The sequence below is a fragment of the Asterias amurensis genome, chromosome 2, assembly GCF_032118995.1.
Source record: "Asterias amurensis chromosome 2, ASM3211899v1".
In the NCBI taxonomy this organism is placed as follows: domain Eukaryota; kingdom Metazoa; phylum Echinodermata; class Asteroidea; order Forcipulatida; family Asteriidae; genus Asterias; species Asterias amurensis.
In genome coordinates this window covers 9,162,679-9,185,160 of record NC_092649.1, presented here as the reverse complement: position 1 = coordinate 9,185,160, position 22,482 = coordinate 9,162,679, and the positions used below count along the sequence as shown (strand labels likewise).

At 38.7% G+C, this 22,482-nt stretch overlaps 2 protein-coding genes across 2 annotated transcripts; one reads left to right on the top strand and one right to left on the bottom strand.

Annotated features, from left to right (window-relative positions):
• Positions 1-33: 33 nt before the first annotated feature.
• On the top strand, positions 34-13,095 carry LOC139954248 (E3 ubiquitin-protein ligase RAD18-like). The gene is made up of 14 exons (XM_071953967.1): positions 34-189; positions 1,612-1,693; positions 2,070-2,202; positions 3,754-3,829; positions 4,101-4,452; positions 6,027-6,120; positions 6,238-6,346; positions 7,099-7,171; positions 7,737-7,816; positions 8,288-8,348; positions 9,525-9,992; positions 10,504-10,634; positions 11,209-11,282; positions 11,668-13,095. Exons 1-14 carry the CDS (start codon positions 139-141, stop codon positions 11,807-11,809), a joined length of 1,926 nt encoding a protein of 641 aa, XP_071810068.1. The 5' UTR covers positions 34-138; the 3' UTR covers positions 11,810-13,095.
• LOC139954249 (pre-mRNA-splicing factor 18-like) lies at positions 12,915-22,405 on the bottom strand. The gene is made up of 10 exons (XM_071953968.1): positions 22,197-22,405; positions 20,697-20,774; positions 19,985-20,086; positions 19,296-19,409; positions 18,651-18,866; positions 18,104-18,244; positions 17,518-17,589; positions 16,450-16,567; positions 15,477-15,514; positions 12,915-15,099 (listed from the first exon to the last, which is right to left on the bottom strand). Exons 1-10 carry the CDS (start codon positions 22,263-22,265, stop codon positions 15,004-15,006), a joined length of 1,044 nt encoding a protein of 347 aa, XP_071810069.1. The 5' UTR covers positions 22,266-22,405; the 3' UTR covers positions 12,915-15,003.
• Between the last annotated feature and the right edge of the window lie 77 nt (positions 22,406-22,482).

The window sequence follows — 22,482 nt, the reverse complement described above, 5'->3', positions numbered from 1 at the left end:
GTCTCAAGAGGGCGCTATAATTGAACACAAAAAGTTACGCGCGCTCAAAGGGTAATGTTCATGTTTTCTTTCAGAAACCAAAGTTCACATGATTTAACTTACTTTTGGTAAAGTTTAATCAGAGGAATTTGGTTTAAAATGGCACTGACAGATCCGACTGACTGGCCAGGGTCAATGCCTGATCTTCGGGTAAGCTACGATTTTAGTTTTACTTACAGTTCGTTCAGTAAATGACAGATAATAATTATTGGTTTGCTTGCTGCAAGAATTGCGAAAACTGCACCACCAGGGCGCAGACTGGTAGTGGTAGACTGGAGGTGTCAGCAGAGTGGAGAATCACGTTTACGTTGGTTTGTACTCAGCAGGATCCACAAGTTCGGAAGTAAAGCTTTCTCTCAGTCTAGCTAGCTAGTCTAAACATTCCTATACTAAAATAGTCATTGTTTGTGTTCAGTTATTATTGGTATAAAGTGTCATTCAGGTAGTGTCATTCATGGATGGATAACTTTCCGTATAGCACCACCACTTTTCACTCATTTTAAATTTTTACAAAAAGGGACATCTCAATCATTGAGGTAAATTGGACACTAGGCCTATATTATTTCATATCGAATGAAAAAGTGGTGGCGCCTAGCTTACGGAAACTTTTCCAGTGTCATACTGGTTCACTGCTTTATTTAGGGTCAACTTTGGTCAGAGTAAACTTGATCCGAAGTCGGCTTGGTCGAGTGTGTATAAACATGGTGAACTTTACTCAATTAACTTGCTTCATATAATAAGTTTCCCTAAAATTTAAAAACACATTCACGAAGGTGTTCTTTAATTCGTTATAATTTAGTATTGTAAAACTAACATGTAATTTTACTTTATATATATTTTCAACAAAGTATTGTTTATTGTTTAGTTTTACCCATTACTGTGTTCTAATGGTAAAAATTGTTGTTTACAGAAATCAAAAAGAAACATCTTCACAAACTGCAAGTGCAAAAAAAAAAAGAGTCTTACAAAAACTGCAAAGGAATTTTAAATTTCTACCATTTTGTTTCACTTTGTTTTATCAATAAATTAACCGGACCACCCCAGGGGTCGATTTCATAAACTGTTGGGACTAGTCCTAACTCGAGATAAAACTTTGTCTTAACTCTTTGTGAAATCCACCCCAGATCTTTTCTTTTTTAAATGTGATTAAATTATTAATTTATGAGATACAGCCAATGTCCTGCCACTTTCTCCTCAACAATGCTTTATATTTAATTTTTCCGACCAAGTTGACGACTGACCGAGATGACATGAATTGAATCCACTGACACCATTACACATCACAAGAGGAGGCGGTGGTTCTGGTGACTGACCTGGGGCAATCGTTAATCTTATAGATTAGCTTGTAGCTCCTTTTTCTGTCTCCTTCTTCTGTCTTAAGTTCTATTGCCTCCTGTAGAGTAGTAGTAAAATGCTGCGGCCAGAATCAATCTGTAACGAGAACAAATTTAGGAATTATGAGCCAACTTGGAAGTTAAAGTGTGATACCACTATCATTACAGTCACTGCCATGTCTTGTAAGACCATCGGTCATCAGATTTCTAGTTAAGTAAAATTGTTCTTCTTTTTCAGACAATCGACAATCTGCTTCGATGTTCCATTTGCTTCGAGTATCTCAATATAGCTATGATAATTCCAGCCTGTTCTCATAACTGTAAGTAGAAAATCCAGAGCAGAGTAAAGCACATCATGTGCTGTATCTTGGTACAATACAAGTATAATAACAAGTGGCATGTCATGGCCGAGTGGTTAAGAGCACCGGATTCAAGCTCTGGTGTTTGATCAGCAGAGTGTGGTTCAAGACCGGTCGTGACACGTAAAATTGGGGAGGTAGTGCATTCTGCTCTACCGACCAGGCTTCGGATTGATGATACCCAAGCCTACGTCCGTATGGACTGTAAGGGGCAAAGGGGGTAACCCTGATTCAGCCCTAGAAAGAAAAAAAAGAAAAAAAAAAGTAAATGCATAAACCTCAATCCTCATTATTTCACTAATAAACTTTGACTTTGTTTTTGATTTTAAACTCCCAGACTGCTCGCTGTGTATCCGACGGTACTTGAAGTACAAGCGCCAATGTCCATCTTGTAACGTTGAAGTCAGCACCGCTCAGCTTTGTAACAACAGAACTCTGGATGAACTAGTCCGAACATTTGTTGCCATCAGGTAAATAGCAAAAATGATAAAACCTCTCTGTGGCCCTTTTCCAAACGACGGCTTCGGCTTTGGGTTCGGCTCAGGCTAGCCTGGCCCCCCCGGTTGATTTGACAATGTGCGTGCTTTGTGTATACATGCTCAGGGCTTCAGACGAGAGAATGGAGCCTCAAGCCGAGTCCATAGCCGAAGCTGTGGTTTGGAAATGGGCCTATGGTTAGTTTGGATCATGAATGAATGACAGTAGAGGTTATCACAATGGTTGTGAATCAAATGGACGTGCAGAGCCGTATGATCTTATTGCAGTAGTTTCCAAACCTCACATACTTAGGCCGGGTCCGAATTAGCCTTGCTCAAGGCAGTCGCATTATTCGCTCCGAAAAGACGCAGCTGTAAACCCACCCGCCGTATACCCTGTGCATGGTGTGTGCGATCACACCGAATGACCCACCCGTATACACACTGTCACATCGCACGAATACTGTTCACACAAGTCATCGCACTCGTACACCACCAACCGCATGCGGAGGCCGTCAGGCCTTGTCGGGTCTGTATCTTCCCGGGTCTGTATCTTCCCGTTTTAATGTGTTGTATTGAAAAAATTCCAATAGTGGACGAAATTGGGGGGGCTCTAGGATATGCTAGTATGCAGCTCATGAATATGTATATCGTTCGTCAGACCTATCAGACAACACAGGGTGTGAGGCAAATGAATTATTCATTTTGACGTCAAATCACACACGCCTATCATGTTCGCTGAGCGTCCGTGGTGGTGGTGTGTGATGATGTAGACATGTCTCATCTTTTGCGGGCATTATGGTAATGAGCTGACCGTGGGAACTCTTCGCTTATTATAGTAATGAGGTCAGTGGCTTCAACACAGACCCTACAAGGCTGTCGGCCTGACGGCCTCCACATGCGGATAGTGTACGGGGGCATCGTGTCGTGCGATGTTACGCACAGTGAATACGGGTGGGTTTTACGCACAGTGAATACGGGTGGGTTTTTATACAGTGGCGGTCTTTTTTCGGAGTGAATAATTCGACTGCCTTGAGCAAGGCTATGTCCGAATTGGTGGCTACAGCTGCGGCTTCGACCGTTGCTAGCAGTGTTGCTAAGGCGTCCTATAATTCAATGCATGATGACGGTGCGATCCAGCCGTAGCCGTAGCCGCCAATTCGGATACGGCCTTACTCTGACCTCTGAGTCATGTTGCCCTTACCTACACCCATCCCCTACCCCACACCAACCCTCACCCAAATCCAATATTACCCTCACACCCAAGCCCTACCCCACGCCCTATCCCCACACCAAACCCTTACCTCAAAATACAAGCATACAAAAAACACACAGGTTAGTTTGATTGTATAATTAATCTACATTTACATACCATTTAAACAATCAGACGGTTCTTTGCCTTTGAAGTGGTATAAAGCCCGGTTCATACTTGCATTCGCAGAAAGTATGAACCGGGCTTTAAACTAAGGAATATTTGTTCCCAGTTTTTCTACAGAATCCACACGCTTCAGAAATAATGTCGGATTTTTTTTGGTTCCCATTCAGGCCTTACATTCTAAAGATGTGTAAAAAGGAACAGAACTCAAAACCACCTGATGAAGATGTATCATCAGATGATCAGGTAAAATAATTATTTCGTAATAAAATTAACCCTCCTACTCTGTAACCATTTATATCATCCTACTGTGGTTTTGATTGGTAGATAAACTGTGCTTGCCTCCAATATGAGATACAGTGCATAACTAACCCTTTCTTACTTATTGACCATTCAGTATCATCTGATTTTAGGGTTGGGATGTTACGTTATATTTTCAATCCCACACTTTGCTTTTTATGCCACCACACCTGTGGTTTGTTATTTTGTGACTGTGTTTTTTATTCTTTTATGGAAGGCATTTGAGGACAAACCAACCCCCAAGTCATCAACAACTCTAACGAGCCATTTCACTGCTATGAAATCTTCCCGAATCTTCGCACCCGCCATCACCAAAGAAAAAATCAAGTCTTCAATCTCCTCGGACGACTTGAACCGATCGAACGAAGAAAGCGTAAGCCCGAAGAGGAAACCACCAGGTACTCCGGGAAACCAGCCGAATTGGAAGGTGATTGATTCACCGCTGGCCGGAGGGGACTTTGCCGGGGCAGTGGACGAAGACAGTGCGGAGGAGATGGAGCAGTCAGTGGCGTCTACGAGTAGCAGTCCAGCCACGGGTCAATTGACGCCAGGGGGTAGCCGAGATAAAGGTATGTAAATGATATGGTGGCCCTGAAGGGTCCAAATTGCATAAAAAACAATAATTTTGGGTTGAACAAAGAAAAATTTACTAGAGTGGAGTAGAATCATCAACCTTCGGATTAACTTGCCGGCGCTCTACCAACTAAGCTATCTAGCTCTATGTTGGTGGTCTCCCGGGATGCCAGTCAAATGCCATACAACTGTTAACTGCAGTGTAGCTAGAGATCACACCCAAGTTGCTACCCATGTCTGTCAAGCATGACACTCCTGGCGCAAAATCAAGAACTCTGCTGTAGACAAACAGAACTAAAAGGTCGAAGCTATGGTTTCCCCCAAAAACATGTTTTATAATTGAGAATAAGCATCTGCTTGTTTGAGTTTAATTGGGAGGCTGGTCCAAGTTTTACAAGAAGGTACCAATGCACTTTACATTAGTGCCCAGGGGTGAATTTCACAAAGAGTTGGGACTACTTGGGACCTCTCTTGTGTACATTTTACCTTGTATATAAATATTGCTGTGCATACTTTTTAATCCATGCAAGAAACATATTTTTATACCTGATATTCTTAATTAATATTTTTATCTGTCTGTGTATTGTTATACAATTTTCAGTGTTTTTGTCTGTACTGTTAAATCAAGGCCAGTTTTAATTTCCCGAGTGTGGGATAATAAAGTTCTTATCTTATCTTATCTTATCTTACTTGTATCTCGAGTTAGGACGAGTTACCTTACTTAGGACTAGCCTTAAGTTTTTAATAGCTCCTAGGACTAATCCTAAGTTAGGACTAGTCCTAAGTTCTTCGTGAAATTGACTCCTGGTCATTTGGTCAAATCTCATGCCTTCCTGGGGAGCATACAGCCCTAGGCTGTCATGGTGCTCAGAAGGCTTTTCAAACTCAAAATCAACCTTGGTAAAGAGAAGCAATTATAGTAAAGCATCTTGCTCAAGGACACAAGTGATGACTGGGATTTGAACCCACACTCAAATGACTTCAGGCCCCACAGGCCCGATGACAAGAACAAAAAATGAGAATGATAAAAACGCACGCCCTCGATTGGTTGAATTGCTCTTCGCAGAATTATCCCACGCTTATTCAACCAATCGAGGGCGTGCATTTTTATTGTTCTCATTTTCGTTCTTGTCATCGGGGCCTGTGTGACGGGCCTTACAGCCATTGGACACTTTCGGTAAACAGTATTGTCCAAGGTCCACACTTCGTGTATCACTAATTATATATAAAATAACAAACCTGTGAAAATTAAGGCTCAATTGGTCATCGAAGTTGGGAGAAAACAACGGGAAAACCCACCCTTGTTTCCGCACGTTTCGCTGTGTCATGACCTGCATTTAAAATAAATCCATAATTCTCGTTATCGAGAATTTATATTGTTTTTATGTTTTCTCAAAAAGTAAAGCATTTCAAGGAATAATATTTCAAGAGAAGTCTTTCACCATTACCTTCTGTAAACCCTGTAAGTTATTTGTAAATCTGTGAACTTTTATTTTTTTGTCTGTTCCGAAAGTGTATAATGGCTTTAAATCCCCTTTGAGATGTTTTATTGTTCCATCTCTTTCTGTAGCTGTCTGCCCAGTGTGTGGAGTCCCCGTCACTGCCAAGTATATTAATACTCATCTAGACGCATGCTTGAATCGGACTGAGCAACCAAAAACCAGGTAGGGAGGGTAGTCTTACCTTTAAGGACCTGTCATTTGTCAGTTTTTTTTTCAAACAAAGTTTTATGGATCGTCTTTTACATTATTTCTCATCCTTTATCGCTTTATTTTTTTCAGAACCCCAAAAAGGAAACCCATCCCGCCGATGCTATGGAAACTTGTGCCCGAAAAAGACATCCGGAAGAAACTCAAAGAGAACAATTTATCAACAAAAGGGAAACGCTATGTGAGTACCAAAGGCTCCCTAACACCTTTGTAACGAATTCTCCCTGCTCTTTAAAGCCATTGGACACTTTCGGCACAGAACAAAAAATAAAAGTTCACAGATTCACAAACAACTTACAGGGTTTACAGAAGGTAATGGTGAATGACTTCTCTTGAAATATTATTCCATGAAATGCTTTACTTTTTGAGAAAACGTTAAAACAATTATCAATTCTCGTTGTCGAGAATTACGGATTTATTTTAAACACATGTCATGACACGGCGAAACGTGCGGAAACAAGGGTGAGTTTCCCCCGTTATTTTCTCCCGACTCCGATGATCGATTGAGCCTAAATTTTCACAGGTGTGTTATTTTTTATATCAGTTGTGATACACAAAGTGTGGGCCTTGGACAATACTGTTTACCGAAAGTGTCCAATGGCTTTAAGTTACTGTCCATTTATTCAAAACCAAGTTTATTTCTTCAACCAAACTGGAAAATGTTGATGTTAAAAAGAATTTTCCAGAGCACCTGTACGTTAATCTGGAGGTGGCAGATTCAAAACCATTTTTTTTTTTTTTCAAATTTACCAGGTCGATTTATTGTATAACACGTGATATTCAAAATATAAGTTTGTATATTCCCTGAATACCGCTTCCAAAGTAAACACCCGTGTCATTATTTCTTTGTTCAACAACAAAAATATTTACACGTTTTACTGAGTCAGTTTCCATTGTGGCAATTAAATTTTTGTTTGTGTTCTTGATGTTCAGGACCTCGTTAAGAGGCTGGATGAGTTCATATTGATGTATAACGCACAGTGTGACTCATCAAACCCCAAATCTGGTGAGTCCTTTTCAAATTTGGGGGCATGTAAACTTATATATTTTTACATAACTAAACTTGGGCGATATCGGTTTATTTTATTCACGATATATCGCCGACAATATATCGCGATATTCGATATAATCGCGATCAATTAAATTTGACATCTTCAGTCTTCAAACTCCCAGTGAAAGTTGTAGAAGAGACAGTCATAGCATAAGAGAGGTGTTCTAATGACCTATTCTTCTGGTTTTACTCCAAACCTATGGGGTGCAAGATGTCTCAGCTAGGAAATACATCGCGATATTGTGATACTTAATCGATTTCGCGATATATCGCGATATATCGCAACATATCGATATTTCGATTAAAACCAAATCGATCCGATATCGAAATCGTTTCCAAATTAGTATCGCGATATTCGATAATATCAGGATATCGCCCAAGCTTATACATAACCACATAACTTCAAATTAAAAAAAATTATCAAAATGCTGTGTACTATTGAAAGCTACTGTTAGCTTCAAACCAAAGGGTTTTCAATGCTAATGACATTCAAAATTGCTTCCTTGTCACACTATTTTAGGGTTGGAAATTGCCAAAGAAGTTGAGCGCCTTGAACAATTAAAATGCCAGCCCAAAGAGCGGAAGGAAGTACTTGTACATGTGAGTATTGTTCCCATCAGGGGGGGGGGGGGGGGGGGGTGGGGGGGATAGGAAGGTTGTTGGTGGTGGTTGTTTGGGTGATGAAATTGTCCATCTTATATCTTGCTGTTTTTAGAATGAGTCAGATTAAACAGTCTATTACTGAAATTTCTTTATCATCTTCTCTCTACATATCTTTAGGACTACAAGTCATGGTGCTAGTCGCTTTTGATGTTCCTTGGTTTCAAGATCAGAAAGATAAAATTACAATTAGTAACTCATAAAAAATATTTCTTGTAAGTTTCAGCTGATCACGGTCCAATTCCATGGGTGGATTTCTGCGCTTGTAGCGCCTAGTAGAGCACATAACTCGGAGGCATGAAATTGGGCTGTACCAAGGTTTTTCTGTGCCGATATTTTTGAATTGTTTTGACAAACTGCAGTTGGAAGTTTATGTCAAGTTTAAGTTTACTTCTTTGTTTCATTTAACAGAAACTCAAGATCAAGGATGGTCTTACTGAAGAAGAGTTACAAACGTCTCAAAAAGAATACAGTAAGATTTTTGCTTGTTTTTTCTTCTTCTTGCTTCACAACCAAAATTCCACAGGATGCTAAAAATGTCAATTGAGAAATGTATTGTCAGTAATTCTTTATAGCTGTTTAACCTTGAAGGTAGGGTCGTAGATTGCTAAATACTTAAAAAAAACCAAAAAAAAAAAAAACCTAATGACCATAAAAACTTCCTTTAAGAGAAGCACCGCAACCGTTGTAGGTTCGAATCCCCAGCCGTGACACTGGTGTCCTTAAGCAAGACACTTAACCATTGTTTCGTCCTTCGGATGGGACGTAAAGCCGTTGGTCCCATGTGCTGTGCGATGCATGTAAAAGAACCCAGTGCACTTATAAAAAGAAGAAGGGGTTTCCCCTGATGTTTCTGGCTGTAACTGCTAAATGCGCCGTAGCACCTTGTAAACCCTTATAAGGTGCTTAATAATTGGGTCTCAGAATCCACCACTGCAATAACCTATCTTTCTGAAAGTTTGTATTTATACTCGGCGCCTTGAGTACCTTGTTTGGTAGATACGTGCGCTGTATAAGACTTTGATATTATTATTATTATTATTATTATTATTATTATTATTATTATTATTATTATTATTATTATTATTATTATTATTATTATTATTATTATTATTATTATTATTATTATTATTATTATTATTATTATTATTATTATTATTATTATTATTGTAAACCCTTATAAGGTGCTTAATAAATGGGTCTCTTTTGTGGCTTGAAGTGTTTTTAATGTTTTATGGTAGATAATAATTTATGTAAATTTTGTAAATTTGTTGTATAAAAGGCCGAAATGAATTTCCCATCGTGGATAATAAAGTGAATTGAAATTTGAATCACTGCAATAACCTATCTTTCTGTATAAGTGTGTATACTAAGTGTCTTGAGTACCTTGTTAGTATAGTAGATATGTGCACTTAAGACTTTGATATTATTATTATTATTATTATTATTGATAGTATGAACTATTTCCAGAAAGATTCACGGTCGTGACGCACATGCTCTTGGCAGTCAACTTAACATACATTGTAAAATTTGAATCCTAGTTTTAGACTTTTTCGCAGGAAATTCATCACCTGCTAATCATAAAGAAAAGTATCTAGGAAAATCTCAAATTTCTTTCGTTTCCAATTTCTTATTCTTCTGCCTCCAGTGACAGCTCATAAGAATCAGTTTGGCAAACTCATCGCTCAGACGAGGGAGAGGATGAAAAAATCCAAGACCAAAAGTCAGAAATCTGCGTCTCAGTCCAGTCAGGATTCCTCTCAAGACACTGTGGGTACAGAGACGCTATCGTCATTACCCCAAGATAACGCTTCCCAAGATGCTTCCCAAGACGTGGCAAACACCAAAGAGGATACTCCCTGCTCGGATTTAAATCCCAAGGAGGATACCAATGATAAAGATGATGTTGTTCTTATTGAAGAGGATAATACTGACGAGGACAGAATCATGGATCTAGGTTCACCATCTGTGTCAAAACGTAAAGATGGGAAGAAAAAGAGAAAGAGATTGGGGAAGTTGGTGTCGGACGGGAGGAGCCGGGAGCAGGAGATCCAAGAGGGCGTCAGCCAAGAATCGGACCTGGAGTTATCAGAGAGGAGTCAGAAGCTTAAGCCAGGTAGGATTATTGTTATCCTAGTCATTCCCAAACGATTTGAATACAGTCAAGCTTTTGATTAGTTTTTAGTGCCAGGTTCTTTGCTCTTGATGAAATGAAAACGATTAAAACTCAGTGGATTGACCAAGTAGAAGTACCCTACACCTATCTGGCTGTCTAAATCTTTCAACACTTGCAATTTTATTTTGTAGAATTACAACTAGGCATGAACTATTAATGACCTTTTAAAAATTGAAGAAGTACTTGGCATTTCAAAGTCTTAACCATAATTTCAGTAATGGAACGTAAGTGTTCATTTATTATTGTTTAACCATTTTACTTTTTAATCATTGGTCCATGTAGTAATTTAGTATTAATGAGCCCAAATAACATTTTAGTGCAAGAGAATTAACATCTCGGCCTAATCTAATTTATTTGTTTTTAACTAGGGTAGCACCATCAGTTATAAATAAACTGTTCTCCCTGGAAGCTTATCATGAACTAATCCCTGTATTTTATGGTGTTGCTACAGGTTTATTGGCTGCTTTATCTGGGTTGGATGTTCAGGAATCAGGAGATGAAGTCCTCGCTCCGTCCTCGCCCAGTGTGGCATCAAGGGATGGGCTGGAGGATACCACCCAGCAACTAGGAACCCCATCAGAGGTAGGTTTTATGGTTAAGACATTCCTATCACCCTTGTTCCTTTAAAGTGTATTTTCCTAATCTTAAACTTAATTCTAATCTAACTGTGACCCCAGCTTGTAGATTACACTAGGGTTTTTTCAGAACACATGGTTGTTGTTGGGTGTCGTGGTTGTTGTGGGGTTGTCCTGGTCAAGCGGATAAGAGCACTGAATTCAAGCTCTGCTGATTCTGTTCAGCAGACTGTGAGTCTTGACACTTGTGTTCCTGAGCAAGAGACTGAACTATAATTGCTTCTCTCCACCCAGTGGTAAATGGGTACCTGTGAGGGCAGAGATGGGTCTTGTGATTGATTTAGCCGAGAAGAGTATTACTCCCCAGGGAGCTGAGATGGTTTAAGGAATGATTTAAGGCCCAGTGACCAGGGGTAATAATTTGAAGCGCTTTGAGTGAAAAGGCGCTACATCATGTATATAAAACTTAATACTAAATAGAGCAGTCAGTGGTTTTATAATAGCTCATTTGTAAAATGTAAATTAGGAACAAGAGTAATAACTTAAAAAGCATGTTCTTGACTTCATTTTGCTCTTCCCAGAACTGCAGTGAAAGACTCAGCTCAAGAACTGATCCTGCGCAAGATATGCAAGATCCACTCTGTATTCCAGAAAGGTACGATCAAGTTAACAAATAATAATTATTGTGTTAATTTAATAATCTGAGAGAATGTTCCTACTAGTTTCATGCATTGCACTATTGACATGAATTTGCAACGTTATCAATTTTGTGTAAGAATTTAAAGAGAATTTCCGACTCTTTCCAACAGTATGTAATTTTGAGGGTTTGATTATTTGTAGAGATGTCAACAACTAAATGTTTAGTGTATACCCCCACCCCTTAACACACTGTATAAGAATGTTTTGTTAGCTCTACCCGTCCTTTATACTGTAATACCTTAAACCAAGACCCCAGAAAACTTATTAGAATTAGAACAATTATTTAGAAATCTAGTATTTTGCCACAAAAAACCTTATCTAAATGTTTGTATTTCTAACAGTCCACAGGCTGTGGTTGTGCATAAGAGGCGACGTAAACGCAAGCAGCAAGATGGTGGCAGTAATGCCAGTGACAGTGGCAGCTCATTTGGAGACAGTGAGACATTAAGACGAAGCAAAAGAGACAGAAAAACAACCAAGTAGTCTCACTTGGAAAAAAAAACACTTTAAGACCTAACTTAAAGGAACACGTTGCCTTGGATCGGTCGAGTTGGTCTTTGAAAAGCGTTTGTAACCGTTTGTTATAAAATGCACATGGGTAGAAAGATGTTGTAAAAGTAGAATACAATGATCCACACAAACATGCCTCAAAATTGCGTGGTTTTCCTTTTACCTCGTCGACTAACACGTCGGCCATTTATGGGGGTCAAAATTTTGACTCCCATAAATGGCCGACCATGTTAGTTCGCACAGTAGAAGGAAAACCACGCAATTTCGAGGCAAACTTGTGTGGATCATTGTATTCTACTTTTAAAACATCTTTCCAACCACATGCATTTTATAAAAAACGGTTACAAACGCTTTTGTTTTGACCAACTCGTCCGATCCAAGGCAACGTGTTCCTTTAAGGTTAAGAAAAAATCAATTTAACAGCAAGAAGTTTTATAATTTTAAAATAAACGGTTCACTAGTTCACTTCATTCAAAGTTCTACCTGTAATTTAAAGGAAGAGCAAGTGAATACTCCAAAAAATAATGGCCTTAAGTTAAAAACAACTTACTTAGTGAGAAGGACCTTAGCTGTTGAAAGTATACTAGTCTCAGGGCTTGATACTAAAATCTTTTACTGTATCGAAAATGTTTTAAAGAGACCTTAATCAAAACCAAAATAAGAAAGTATCTTTCGATACTTATCAGACCCGAAGTCAACATTGAACATCAAACTGCTGTTTTTTTTATTGTATTTTTTATAGACTCAAATTAGGTCAACTTCTGCATTCGTACAGAAACGTCATTATGCATTTTACTCTTGCAATTATTTGAATGAGAAGTTACATGCTATTCGAATACGTCACGTCATGCAAACAAATATAAAATGTTTTGCCCGCTAAGCGCTGCGTAAAAACCAATGTATATTACAATAGTTCACCACGTGAAAATACGACCGAGGTGTGTTATAAAACACATATTTACTGGCATAATTCGGTAACTAGTGTACGTCTATTCCCCCTCCAGCCTGTGAGTGATCAGAAGAGGGACCTTTATCCCTTGGCCTTTGGCTTCGGCCTCGGGAAATAGGTCCCTACTCAGCTGGTCACTCAAAGCCCCTCTGGGGAGTAGGCGTACAAGTTAGTTGCCTCACAGCTGTCAATAAACGTTCCTGAATGTGGCTGAAAATACTTACCTAGTAATGATTACGTTATTGTTAATAATTCGTCCGAAGCATATTTGTTAAATGTGTGATTTTTTTACAGATAGCTAACTTTTTGTGGGACCAGCGACGATTCAGTGAATAAAACAACCGATTCTTTGAACTCAATTCAGTGATGTGATTTGTTTAGATTTTTAATCAGAAAACCTAAATTTGTTAACCACCATTACAAGGGCAACTACAATATCTAAAATTTTTAATTTTTACATTATATACAAATATACAAAATGACTTCATGAGACCAAATTTCCAAGGCTAAATTTCACAAAACTCAGTGTATCTGAAGGGCTTTGCTTTATGGAACCATTTGATTGTGGACGCTATTGGTAATTACTCAAAATAATTATTAGCATAAAACCTTACTTGGTAACGAGTAATGGGGAGCTGTTGATAGTATAAAACATTCTGAGAACTGGCTCCCTCTGAAGTAACGTAGTTTTCGAGAGAAGTAAATTTCCACGAATTTGATTTTGAGGCATCAGATTTAGAATTTGAAGTCTCAAAATCAAGCATCTGAAAGCACACAACTTTGTGTGACAAGGGTGTTTTTTCTTTCATTTTTATCTCGCAACTTCGACGACCAATTGAGCTCAAATTTTCACAGGTTTGTTATTTTATGCATACGTTGAGATACACCAAGTGAGGGGACTGGTCTTTGACAATTACCATAGTCAAGTGTATTGAACTATTGAGGGTACTTTGAAACCCTTGGTTGACATACCACAAAATTATCCATTGATGACAGAGTTTTGAGCGTCTGTACATTTCCAAGAACAATGCAGTCGTGAATCCTACTGCTGCCTAGTAACAAATAAAGTCTACAATTTAAGACTGGCAAAGCAAATACATTTGTTAAAAACAATTCTGCTCACAGAAAAGGGGTACCGACCAAAAAAAACAATTTGATGCGCATTGTTTTTTGACTGGTTCCAACTGTACTGTTTGCTTGGCATGATTATTGCTCTCAGTCTTAGAGATCCCCCCCCCCAACCGTTGAAAAGACTTTTTAAGAAGTGTATACCGATTGATGTACAGTATTAATAAATATCAAGAGTTAAACAAAACAAAACTGTACAATTTTAAGCTTATTTCTTTGTACTCCAGTAATGCAACTGTCCCAAAATCATATTTAGGAATGGATCTTATTCAATTTGAAGGGAGTGATTGGGTCAACATTGCATCATGTGTTAAGCGCCGGTTAAAGTTACAGTTACACTTTGATTCAATAGACCCCTTGCAAGACGTGCAGCGTACTTGCAAGACGCTCAGTGTACTTGCATGTACCTATCCTGGATGTTATTTCCAGGATGTCAAACGTGCACAGAAGAGAGTTGACACCCCAAATTACATGCATTGTTTGGAGGCCATTCTGTATTGTGTAAGAAATCAATAGCTCCCCCTTGCATAACGCGAAACGCTACAGGAACGTCGAGCTCACGCGCACATTTTTACGCACAGAGAACAGCTATTGTCCAATGATCAGCCTCCTTTTTGGGAGTGTGAAATACAATGAGTCTATACGTACTGTGAATTGATGATGTCACATGCACAACAAGATCTATACAACAACACGGTGTTGACTGGTAGATATGGATTAATTCATAGCTCTAGTCACTTTGTTGAGGCGCATTGACCCCTTTACAAATAGGAAATACCTATGCAGTCTGGGATATGATGCGTTGTTCGGGATGTTGGTCATGCATAGCATACGTGCAAAGCTTACTCGCAAACTGCCCCAAAATGCATCATAATCACCACTTCCTGCCAATCTGTAAAGGGGCTATGAATAATGCCAGACACCGGCCTTAAGATCCTGCTGTTCCTGCAAGACGTAACCTTTGACCTAGTATGCCATAGTACTGTCTGGTAGTTATGCCTCATCGCATATGTCTATCCAATAAAACCATTGAGTTTGTAAAGACCAGTCTATTCATGTCCAGCCTGAAAATGGTAGAGGGCGCTGTTTCTCAATGCTTGATGATGTCACTCTTGACGTACTCGACGCTCCTCGAAGGATCAGTTGGGAAATGTCTCTGACACTGAGTCATCAGTCTCTTTAAAGCCTGGAGGTTGAGAAAGAAACAACGATCAAAATGCCATCAAAATCATAGAAAATATCCTCATCAAAACCATCAGATATCTGCCCAGAAGAAATCTTCATAGGATGGTTAAAGGCAGTGGACACTATTGGTATTACTCAAAATAATTATTAGCATAAAACCTTACTTGGTAATGAGTAATGGGGAGAGGTTGGTAGTATAAAACGTTGTGAGAAACGGCTCCCTCTGAAGTGACATAGATTTCGTGAAAGAATTAATTTTCCACCAATTTGATTTTGAGACCTCAGATTTAGAATTTGAGGTCTCGAAATCAAACATCGACATGCCACTTTTATGTCAAGCCGATTATTTATATATTTATTCTTTAACTGTATGCATACCTGGATAAACTTTCTTTGTGTTTCATCGTTCAGCACGTCTGTTGTTATTTGCATTAAGGAAAACATCAAACAATTCAGGCCGTTACTTAAAAAATACACACGGCTGAGTTACTTAAAGCCATTGGACATTTCGATAAACAGTATTGTCCAAGGCCCACACTTCATGTATCACAACTTATATATAAAATAACAAACTTGTGAAAATTTAGGCTCAATTAGTCACCGGAGTCGGGAGAAAATAACGGGAAAACCCACCCTTGTTTCCGCACATTTCGCCAAGTCATGACATGTGTTTAAAATAAATCCGTAATTCTCGATATCGAGAATTGATAATATTTTAATTTGTTTCTCAAAAAGTAAAGCATGTCATGGAATATTTCAAGAGAAGTCTTTCACCATTGCCTTCTGTAAACCCTGTAAGTTTTTATGTGAACTTTTTAATTTTTGTTGTTCCGAAAGTGTCCAATGGCTTTAAACTGCCATAGTTGCTTTTCCCATGATGTCTGAAATACACATTTATAGTGCTAACCTAGCTCAACCCTCTTACTGTCTGACCATTCACAACCATCCACTGATTTTGAACGATATATGCAATTTACCAGCCTGCAATATGATATCATGTAGTGAATACATCCACACAGTAACACAGTTCTGTGCATAGTAATAACCCTGTGAACCCTTATAAGGTGCTACAGAATTGGGTCTCACAATTCACCACTGCAATAACCTATCTTCTGAAAGTTTGTATATACTCAGCGCCTTGAGTACCTTGTTTGGTAGATGTAGCGCTATATAAGACTGATATTATCATTATACACCCTGAGCAGTTGAATGGTTTCAAATGGGTGGTCAACTCAACAAAACGTTTTAACAAAAACTACAGAGGTTAATTTCTGCTAGAAAAATCTATAGTTTCGACTAATCATTCATGGTCGGTATCTTTGTGTTCAGCCAATCAGATATCAAAGGATACGAGCCACATTCTTGGAGAAGATTTTTTCTCGACCGGTACGAGCGTGGATTCCCACCATGGTCACGCCGATGGGCCAGGGTGCATTGCCAATAGCCATCTGGAGATATGTATCACTTGCCTGTCAACAAAATAAATTACATTATATTATATATATTTTTTTTTACCCAAACACTGTATAGCACTGTATATTCAGTACTTCCCCCTCAGTCCTGTGAAAAAAATATCGCAGGCATGTTACTCGGGTGGGATTTGAACCCACGACCCTTGCAATTCTAGAGCAGTGTCTTACCAACTAGACTACCGAGATGGCCCGGTAGCTAGAGGCAGTTCCGATCCTATGTTTTGGCAGCCAGTATTTCAAAGATATAATAAATGTCGAATTTGCATCGGGGTAAAGAATATTTAAAAAAAATTAAATAAGTGCGTCTCAAATTTTTGAAAGAAAGTTATTACAAGAGATGGTGTGAACGGCCAATCGAGGAAACACATCATAGAGGAGGGTACATCACTATTCTTTTTGAAAAGTATTTTGGTTCCAATTCTCTTTGAGTTTTCAAGACACACGTCATGAAGGGTTGGCACATTATTTGATTTTGTAAGAGTACATTCTGGTAAATTCATTCCAATCTTCTAGTCCATGTGTTCCATTCCAATGTTTTATCAATTTGGAAAATCCAGATTTCATTTTTGCAAAGATTTCATGCAGAAATCTGCTCCTCCTTCTGTTATTTTACAAGTAATTTGTGATAAAAGAGGAATACTGCAGTATTTAAAAAAAAATTAGAGAAAAGTACCACATTTATTGTCTTTGAATTTTTTTTTCTTCCAACATACACTCTTTGGAACATGTCATAAAGGAGTCTAATATAACTATTGCTTTCCATTCCACTTAAGTCCTGCAGATAATCTTGAAAAAAAAACAGCTTTCATTTTGGCAAAGATGACGGTATTTCAGAGGTAATCCTTCTGATATGACTACCAATGCTAGATCATGGATTTTTTTAAAGCGTCAGAGAAAAACTGGTCGTTGGATAAAAAGATAAAATACAAAAATTAAACACTACTAACCTTGACATAATCTCTATCCAGCATGTACTTGACGATAGTTACCAGACTGTCCAGCAAATCTGGGGGCAACGTCTGCAAAAAATAAAAATAAAACAAAGATTAAAGGCAGTAGCCACTATCGGTAATTACTCAAAATAATAATCAGCAGAAAACCTCACTTGATAACGGGGAGAGGTTGATAGTATAAAACATTGTGAGAAACGGCTCCCTCTGAAGTGACATAGTTTTCGAGAAAAGAAAGAATTTTCCACGAATTTAATTGCGAGACGTCAAGTTTAGAACTTGAGGTCTCGAAATCAACCATCTAAACACACACAACTTTGTGTGACAAGGGTGTTTTTTCTTCTTCATAGTTATCTAGCAACTCCGACGACCCATCGAGCTCAAATTTTCACAGGTTTGTTATTTTATGCATATGTTGAGATACATCAAGTGAGAAGACTGGATTTTGACAGTTACTAATAGTGTCCAGTGTCTTTATGAAAACAAGCACGCAGACGATTTTGAAGCTAAGTTTTTGAATCTGTGCCATCGAGGAAACCAGGTCAGAAAGGCCCAAGGAGGAGATTGAGTGAATAAAACTGACCTGTTTGTTGAGCTTTCTGAGAAGTGGTTGGAGGTACGCTTTTGTCTGACTGTAGGTGGCGCTCTCCAGTTTGCCTTTGTTGCTACGCTTGATGTGTTCCTCTCTGCGGTTGAGCTCTTGTGCCCACATCTTGAGCAGAAACTGCAATAGAAAACAGAAAAATATAAACCTCAGAGGACTATCAAGCCTAGTTGCAAAAGATGTTTACTTTTAGGACAACGCTCTTGGTGGTACACTGCGTTTCGAAGTATCAGTCTCAATACATTGGTCACCTTGGTCAAGTGGTTAGACTGCAGGCAAGCAATCACTAGTAGTGGGTTCGAATCCAGCCAGGCTATAAACTGCTGATTTACCAATGACTAGAATAAGTATTGTTGTAATTCATAGTCACAGACATCAAACTAATGTTTGTAAGAGAGAAATTGGCTGTTGCCAGCTTGGCATTTTATATCTTTTTAGGGAGTTTGTCGAGATTCCCTTTGTGGGAAGACCATCCAAACAAACAAACAAACAAACATACAAACAACAAAATAAACAAGACAAACACCTTGATGTATCGAACGATGACTTTATTGTCCAGTTCATCATCTCCCTGACCCATCCCAGAGGACATCTCGATGATGTCGTCGATGGTTGACCCATCGTCCTCAAACTTGATGTCGTAGGCTCTGTTTGGCACGTCCTCCCCCTGGAGTTTGACCATCTCCTCCAGGTACTGTTGGTCCACTTTGTCCATGGCCTCCTTGAAGTCATTACGAAGACCCTGATACAAAAACAACAAATCAACTTATAATTATTTTGTACAAACCTTTAAAGAGAGACTCCAAGTTCGAACTAAGTGTTGTGGTTCAATCATCTTCCAATGGAATTATGAAGAACCAAAGTTTTGACTCCACAAAATTGCAGACCATGTTAGTTCACAGAATAAAAAGAAAACTATCCAATTTCGAGAGGGATATTTGCGTGAATCATTATATGATTTTTAAATTATCTCTCAAACCAAACTTGTTTCATAGCCTTTTGTAGCCAAAAGCGCCCAATCCAAGGCAACGTGTGCATTTAAAGCATCTGCTATAGAATTTACAAGGCTTTGTGGGTTTACAGGACGGAAAACCACGCAGTCATACAGTGCTTTGTCACACATCGGGCAAAACATTGACGTAAAACATGTGAATATAATTTGACCTCCGACCTTATTGATCTCAGGTGCCAGCATCTCGATGCGCCGGAGTCTGAAGAACGTCTCTGTGTCAGTCTCACCAAACACTCGGATTGGCTCTTGCCTTTCTCGTAACCTTTTGATAACCTAGACAAAAAATAAAATAAAAGCTTTGTTATAAATCATGGTAAAATTTCCCAGATTCTTAAAAAAATATCAAGCCATAGAACAAATCGGCATAGAAAGTGAGAGGTGTTGTTACCAACAAACTGGAGCGGTTAAGTCCAAGCAGGAAGAATAATCCGTAATTGGAATGCACATTCTGACAATTCAAACTTTGTGCGCTATAAACTTATATCTTTTTCCATAACCACATAGAAAGGTTTTGTATTATCAAAAGCTGCAGTACTGCAAGTCCTTCCTTTTAATCTAATTGGGACGCTGCTTCTTACAGCCAGGTCATGAATCCCTACTCACTGTGAATGAAGATGTATGATTAACCCGTAGAAGTTTCAGCTTCAATAGTCGTCAAGTTTTTGAAAATAATGATAACGATAAAAATGCTTACCCTTGATTGGTTGAATGAGCGTGGGCTTATTCTGCGTAGAGCATTTCAACCAATCGAGGGCGTGCATTTTTATTGTTATCGTTTTCGATCTCGTTATCGGGGCCTGTGTGACCGGGCCTTGATTCTAATAACATATTCCGTGTTTTCAACCAACCTCTTGTCTGGATAGAGTCATCAGGTTTGGATCCATCAAATCTGTAGACTCATTCCTCCTTCGTTTCTCCTCCCTCGTTTCGGTAGAGGGGGTTTCCTCAACCTAAGAACCGATAGAGAAAAATGATGTAGTAGAGTATTAAAAGTAATAATATAAACCTGTGCTTCATTTACTAACACTGGGTTGTTATATTTGTTACCACTGCATATATACAAACATCTAGTTCCTTAAACCCCCTATCTCCCTAGGTGGTTTGAAAAACAACCAGGATGTTGGTCCTAAAGTCCAACTTCATCAAAATCAACCAAACTTTCAATCTGGTGGTCTACCAAATTATCAAAGAAAAGCATATTCAACTGATTGATTTTGATGGATTTGGTACTGTTACCTTTTGGGGATTTTGATATTATGTTCTCAACAGAACCCTCTTTTTTAGTGCCAAATGAGAAGAGAGAAGACAAGAAGAAATATTGATTCTAGATGTCGGAGGAAAACCCCAAAGAATTATTCCAGAGAAAACCCACGCAGTCAAGTAGGGACTGAAAACTCAATCCTAATAGTGCCCCGGGCCGGTGGAACTTTTAAATCTCAACTAAAAATGATGTATCTAGCCGGTTTCTTGCTTATATTACATTCTTAATCCACAATGCAAATTTAACCTATAGAATATACCAACAACTGAAATATTAATTTTAATAATGATGTGGCAAACCTTTTGATGTTTTTTCCAGTACTGCTCTTCCTGTTTTGCCATTAACTCGCCACGCTTAAAGAATTTCTGTCCAGATTCCTAGAAAAGAAGGGCACACAGATCATTAAAAAAAAAAAATCCTCAGGCACGATTGTTGAACTTCTGGGAGTCTCACTGACACTTTTTTTTAACAAATACATGTACTGTCAAGTCAGTTAAAGGAGAAAATCTGAATTGTTTTTCGTCCATTATTAAGGGAACTTGGAAAGCATTCTGCAGCGAGGGTGCTATATATGAGTTCGGGATGCAAGCAAGAAGTTCACATTGGCTAAATATTGCACAGAGCAAATTAACATGAAAACGTGGAAGCTCTTTGTGGTGATATTTTCCCACAAGAACGTTGATTCGATTCACTTTAGCGGCTGAAAAATAGTCTTGTTTGTGTCGCTGCATGGCGCTGTTCTTGCTGCTGCTGATTCTTGTTCAGTGGTAGTGGCACTGTGTGTGAGCGATGAATACCGCCTTGACTGAAGACCCCTCACCCCACATGCACATCAACAATAAAAATCATGCAAATGTTTTAATCAAGCGATTGCAAGCTCTGATCGAGATGTTTTATTTATAATTATAAATATATATTAATGATTATGAGCGTGCACATTTTCATGTAGTTGCGATAACGTAACCCTCCTCCCAGACAGCGAAGGAGGGTAAGTGGTACTCCTAGAGTCCTAGTGGTACTCCTAGTCTTAGAAGTAGAGCTATGCGGTTTCGTTTCCCTATCGTCTCCTGTAACCTCATACATAGATGTACCGTACATCTCTCACGACAATAAGTTATAACAAGTCTGCTTTTGTCCTGGTTCTTTTTTAAAGTTTTAATTTTGTCAATGACAATGCAAATCTCTTTTTTTCTTTTTTTTATCTCGCCAAAATTAGGCTCTATGTGTGTCCTTTGAACTCTCATGGGCCCTTGGGGGCGACAGAAAATCCACTCCGCAATCTCAAAATATGTTAAAAATGATAAATTCTTACTGTAATTCAGTCCCCAACTACTCCTTTTTACCACTAAGCACTATATTACAAATGCCGATTGTCCCCGACCGTGCGCGTATTTATTCCCAGGACAAACATGGAGAATTATCTGCACACGTTCGTCCTGGAAAGAAAAAATACCTGATCCAATGGACAAGTATCTGGGAACCACGTCCACGAACCACAGCGCACAAGATACTGGGGCTATTAGCACAGTAATCTAATCTATCAAGCAATCATATTGTAAATTAAAAATGAAGGATAACTTTCCGTATGGCGCCACCATTTTTTCACTCATTTTTACAAAAAGGGATATCTCATTGAGGTAATTTAGATACTATATTATTTCATTTCAAAAGAAAAAGTGGTGGCGCCATACGGAAACTTTTCCAAAATGAAGACCAGATCATACAGATGCATTTTCACAGGCAGTGGAGAATATTTTTCACGAAACAGATGCAACACAAAATACCATAACGATTCTTACCGCTGGAACGACTTTACTCTGCTCGAGCTGTTTCCTCTTTCTCGCAATTTCAGCCTTAAGAAAGTCCATTTTTAACACCACAAATGATCGTGCTGCCCTTAAGTAAAAAATTAAAACAAATGGTCCCCTTGCCAAATTAAACTAACCATATAGAGCAATAAATGTTGTTAACATTTCAATGTCGTACTTTTTTTTCAATGGTTTAAACTTCCTCCAGTCCTCTCATATCTCGAAGGTAACCAGTATATCACAGGTCGCATGAGGGCGCTAGAACACTGCGGATCAA

Coding starts and splice junctions, on each gene's coding strand:
- LOC139954249 (XM_071953968.1), bottom strand. CDS start 22,265: ATGGACTTTCTTAAGGCTGAAATTGCGAGAAAGAGGAAACAGCTCGAG. Junction 17,590..18,103: donor TCAGAAAGCTCAACAAACAG/GTCAGTTTTATT, acceptor TATTTTTTGCAG/ACGTTGCCCCCAGATTTGCT. Junction 16,568..17,517: donor TGGATAGAGATTATGTCAAG/GTTAGTAGTGTT, acceptor TTTTGTTGACAG/GCAAGTGATACATATCTCCA.
- LOC139954248 (XM_071953967.1), top strand. CDS start 139: ATGGCACTGACAGATCCGACTGACTGGCCAGGGTCAATGCCTGATCTT. Junction 6,347..7,098: donor CAACAAAAGGGAAACGCTAT/GTGAGTACCAAA, acceptor CTTGATGTTCAG/GACCTCGTTAAGAGGCTGGA. Junction 8,349..9,524: donor AACGTCTCAAAAAGAATACA/GTAAGATTTTTG, acceptor TTCTGCCTCCAG/TGACAGCTCATAAGAATCAG.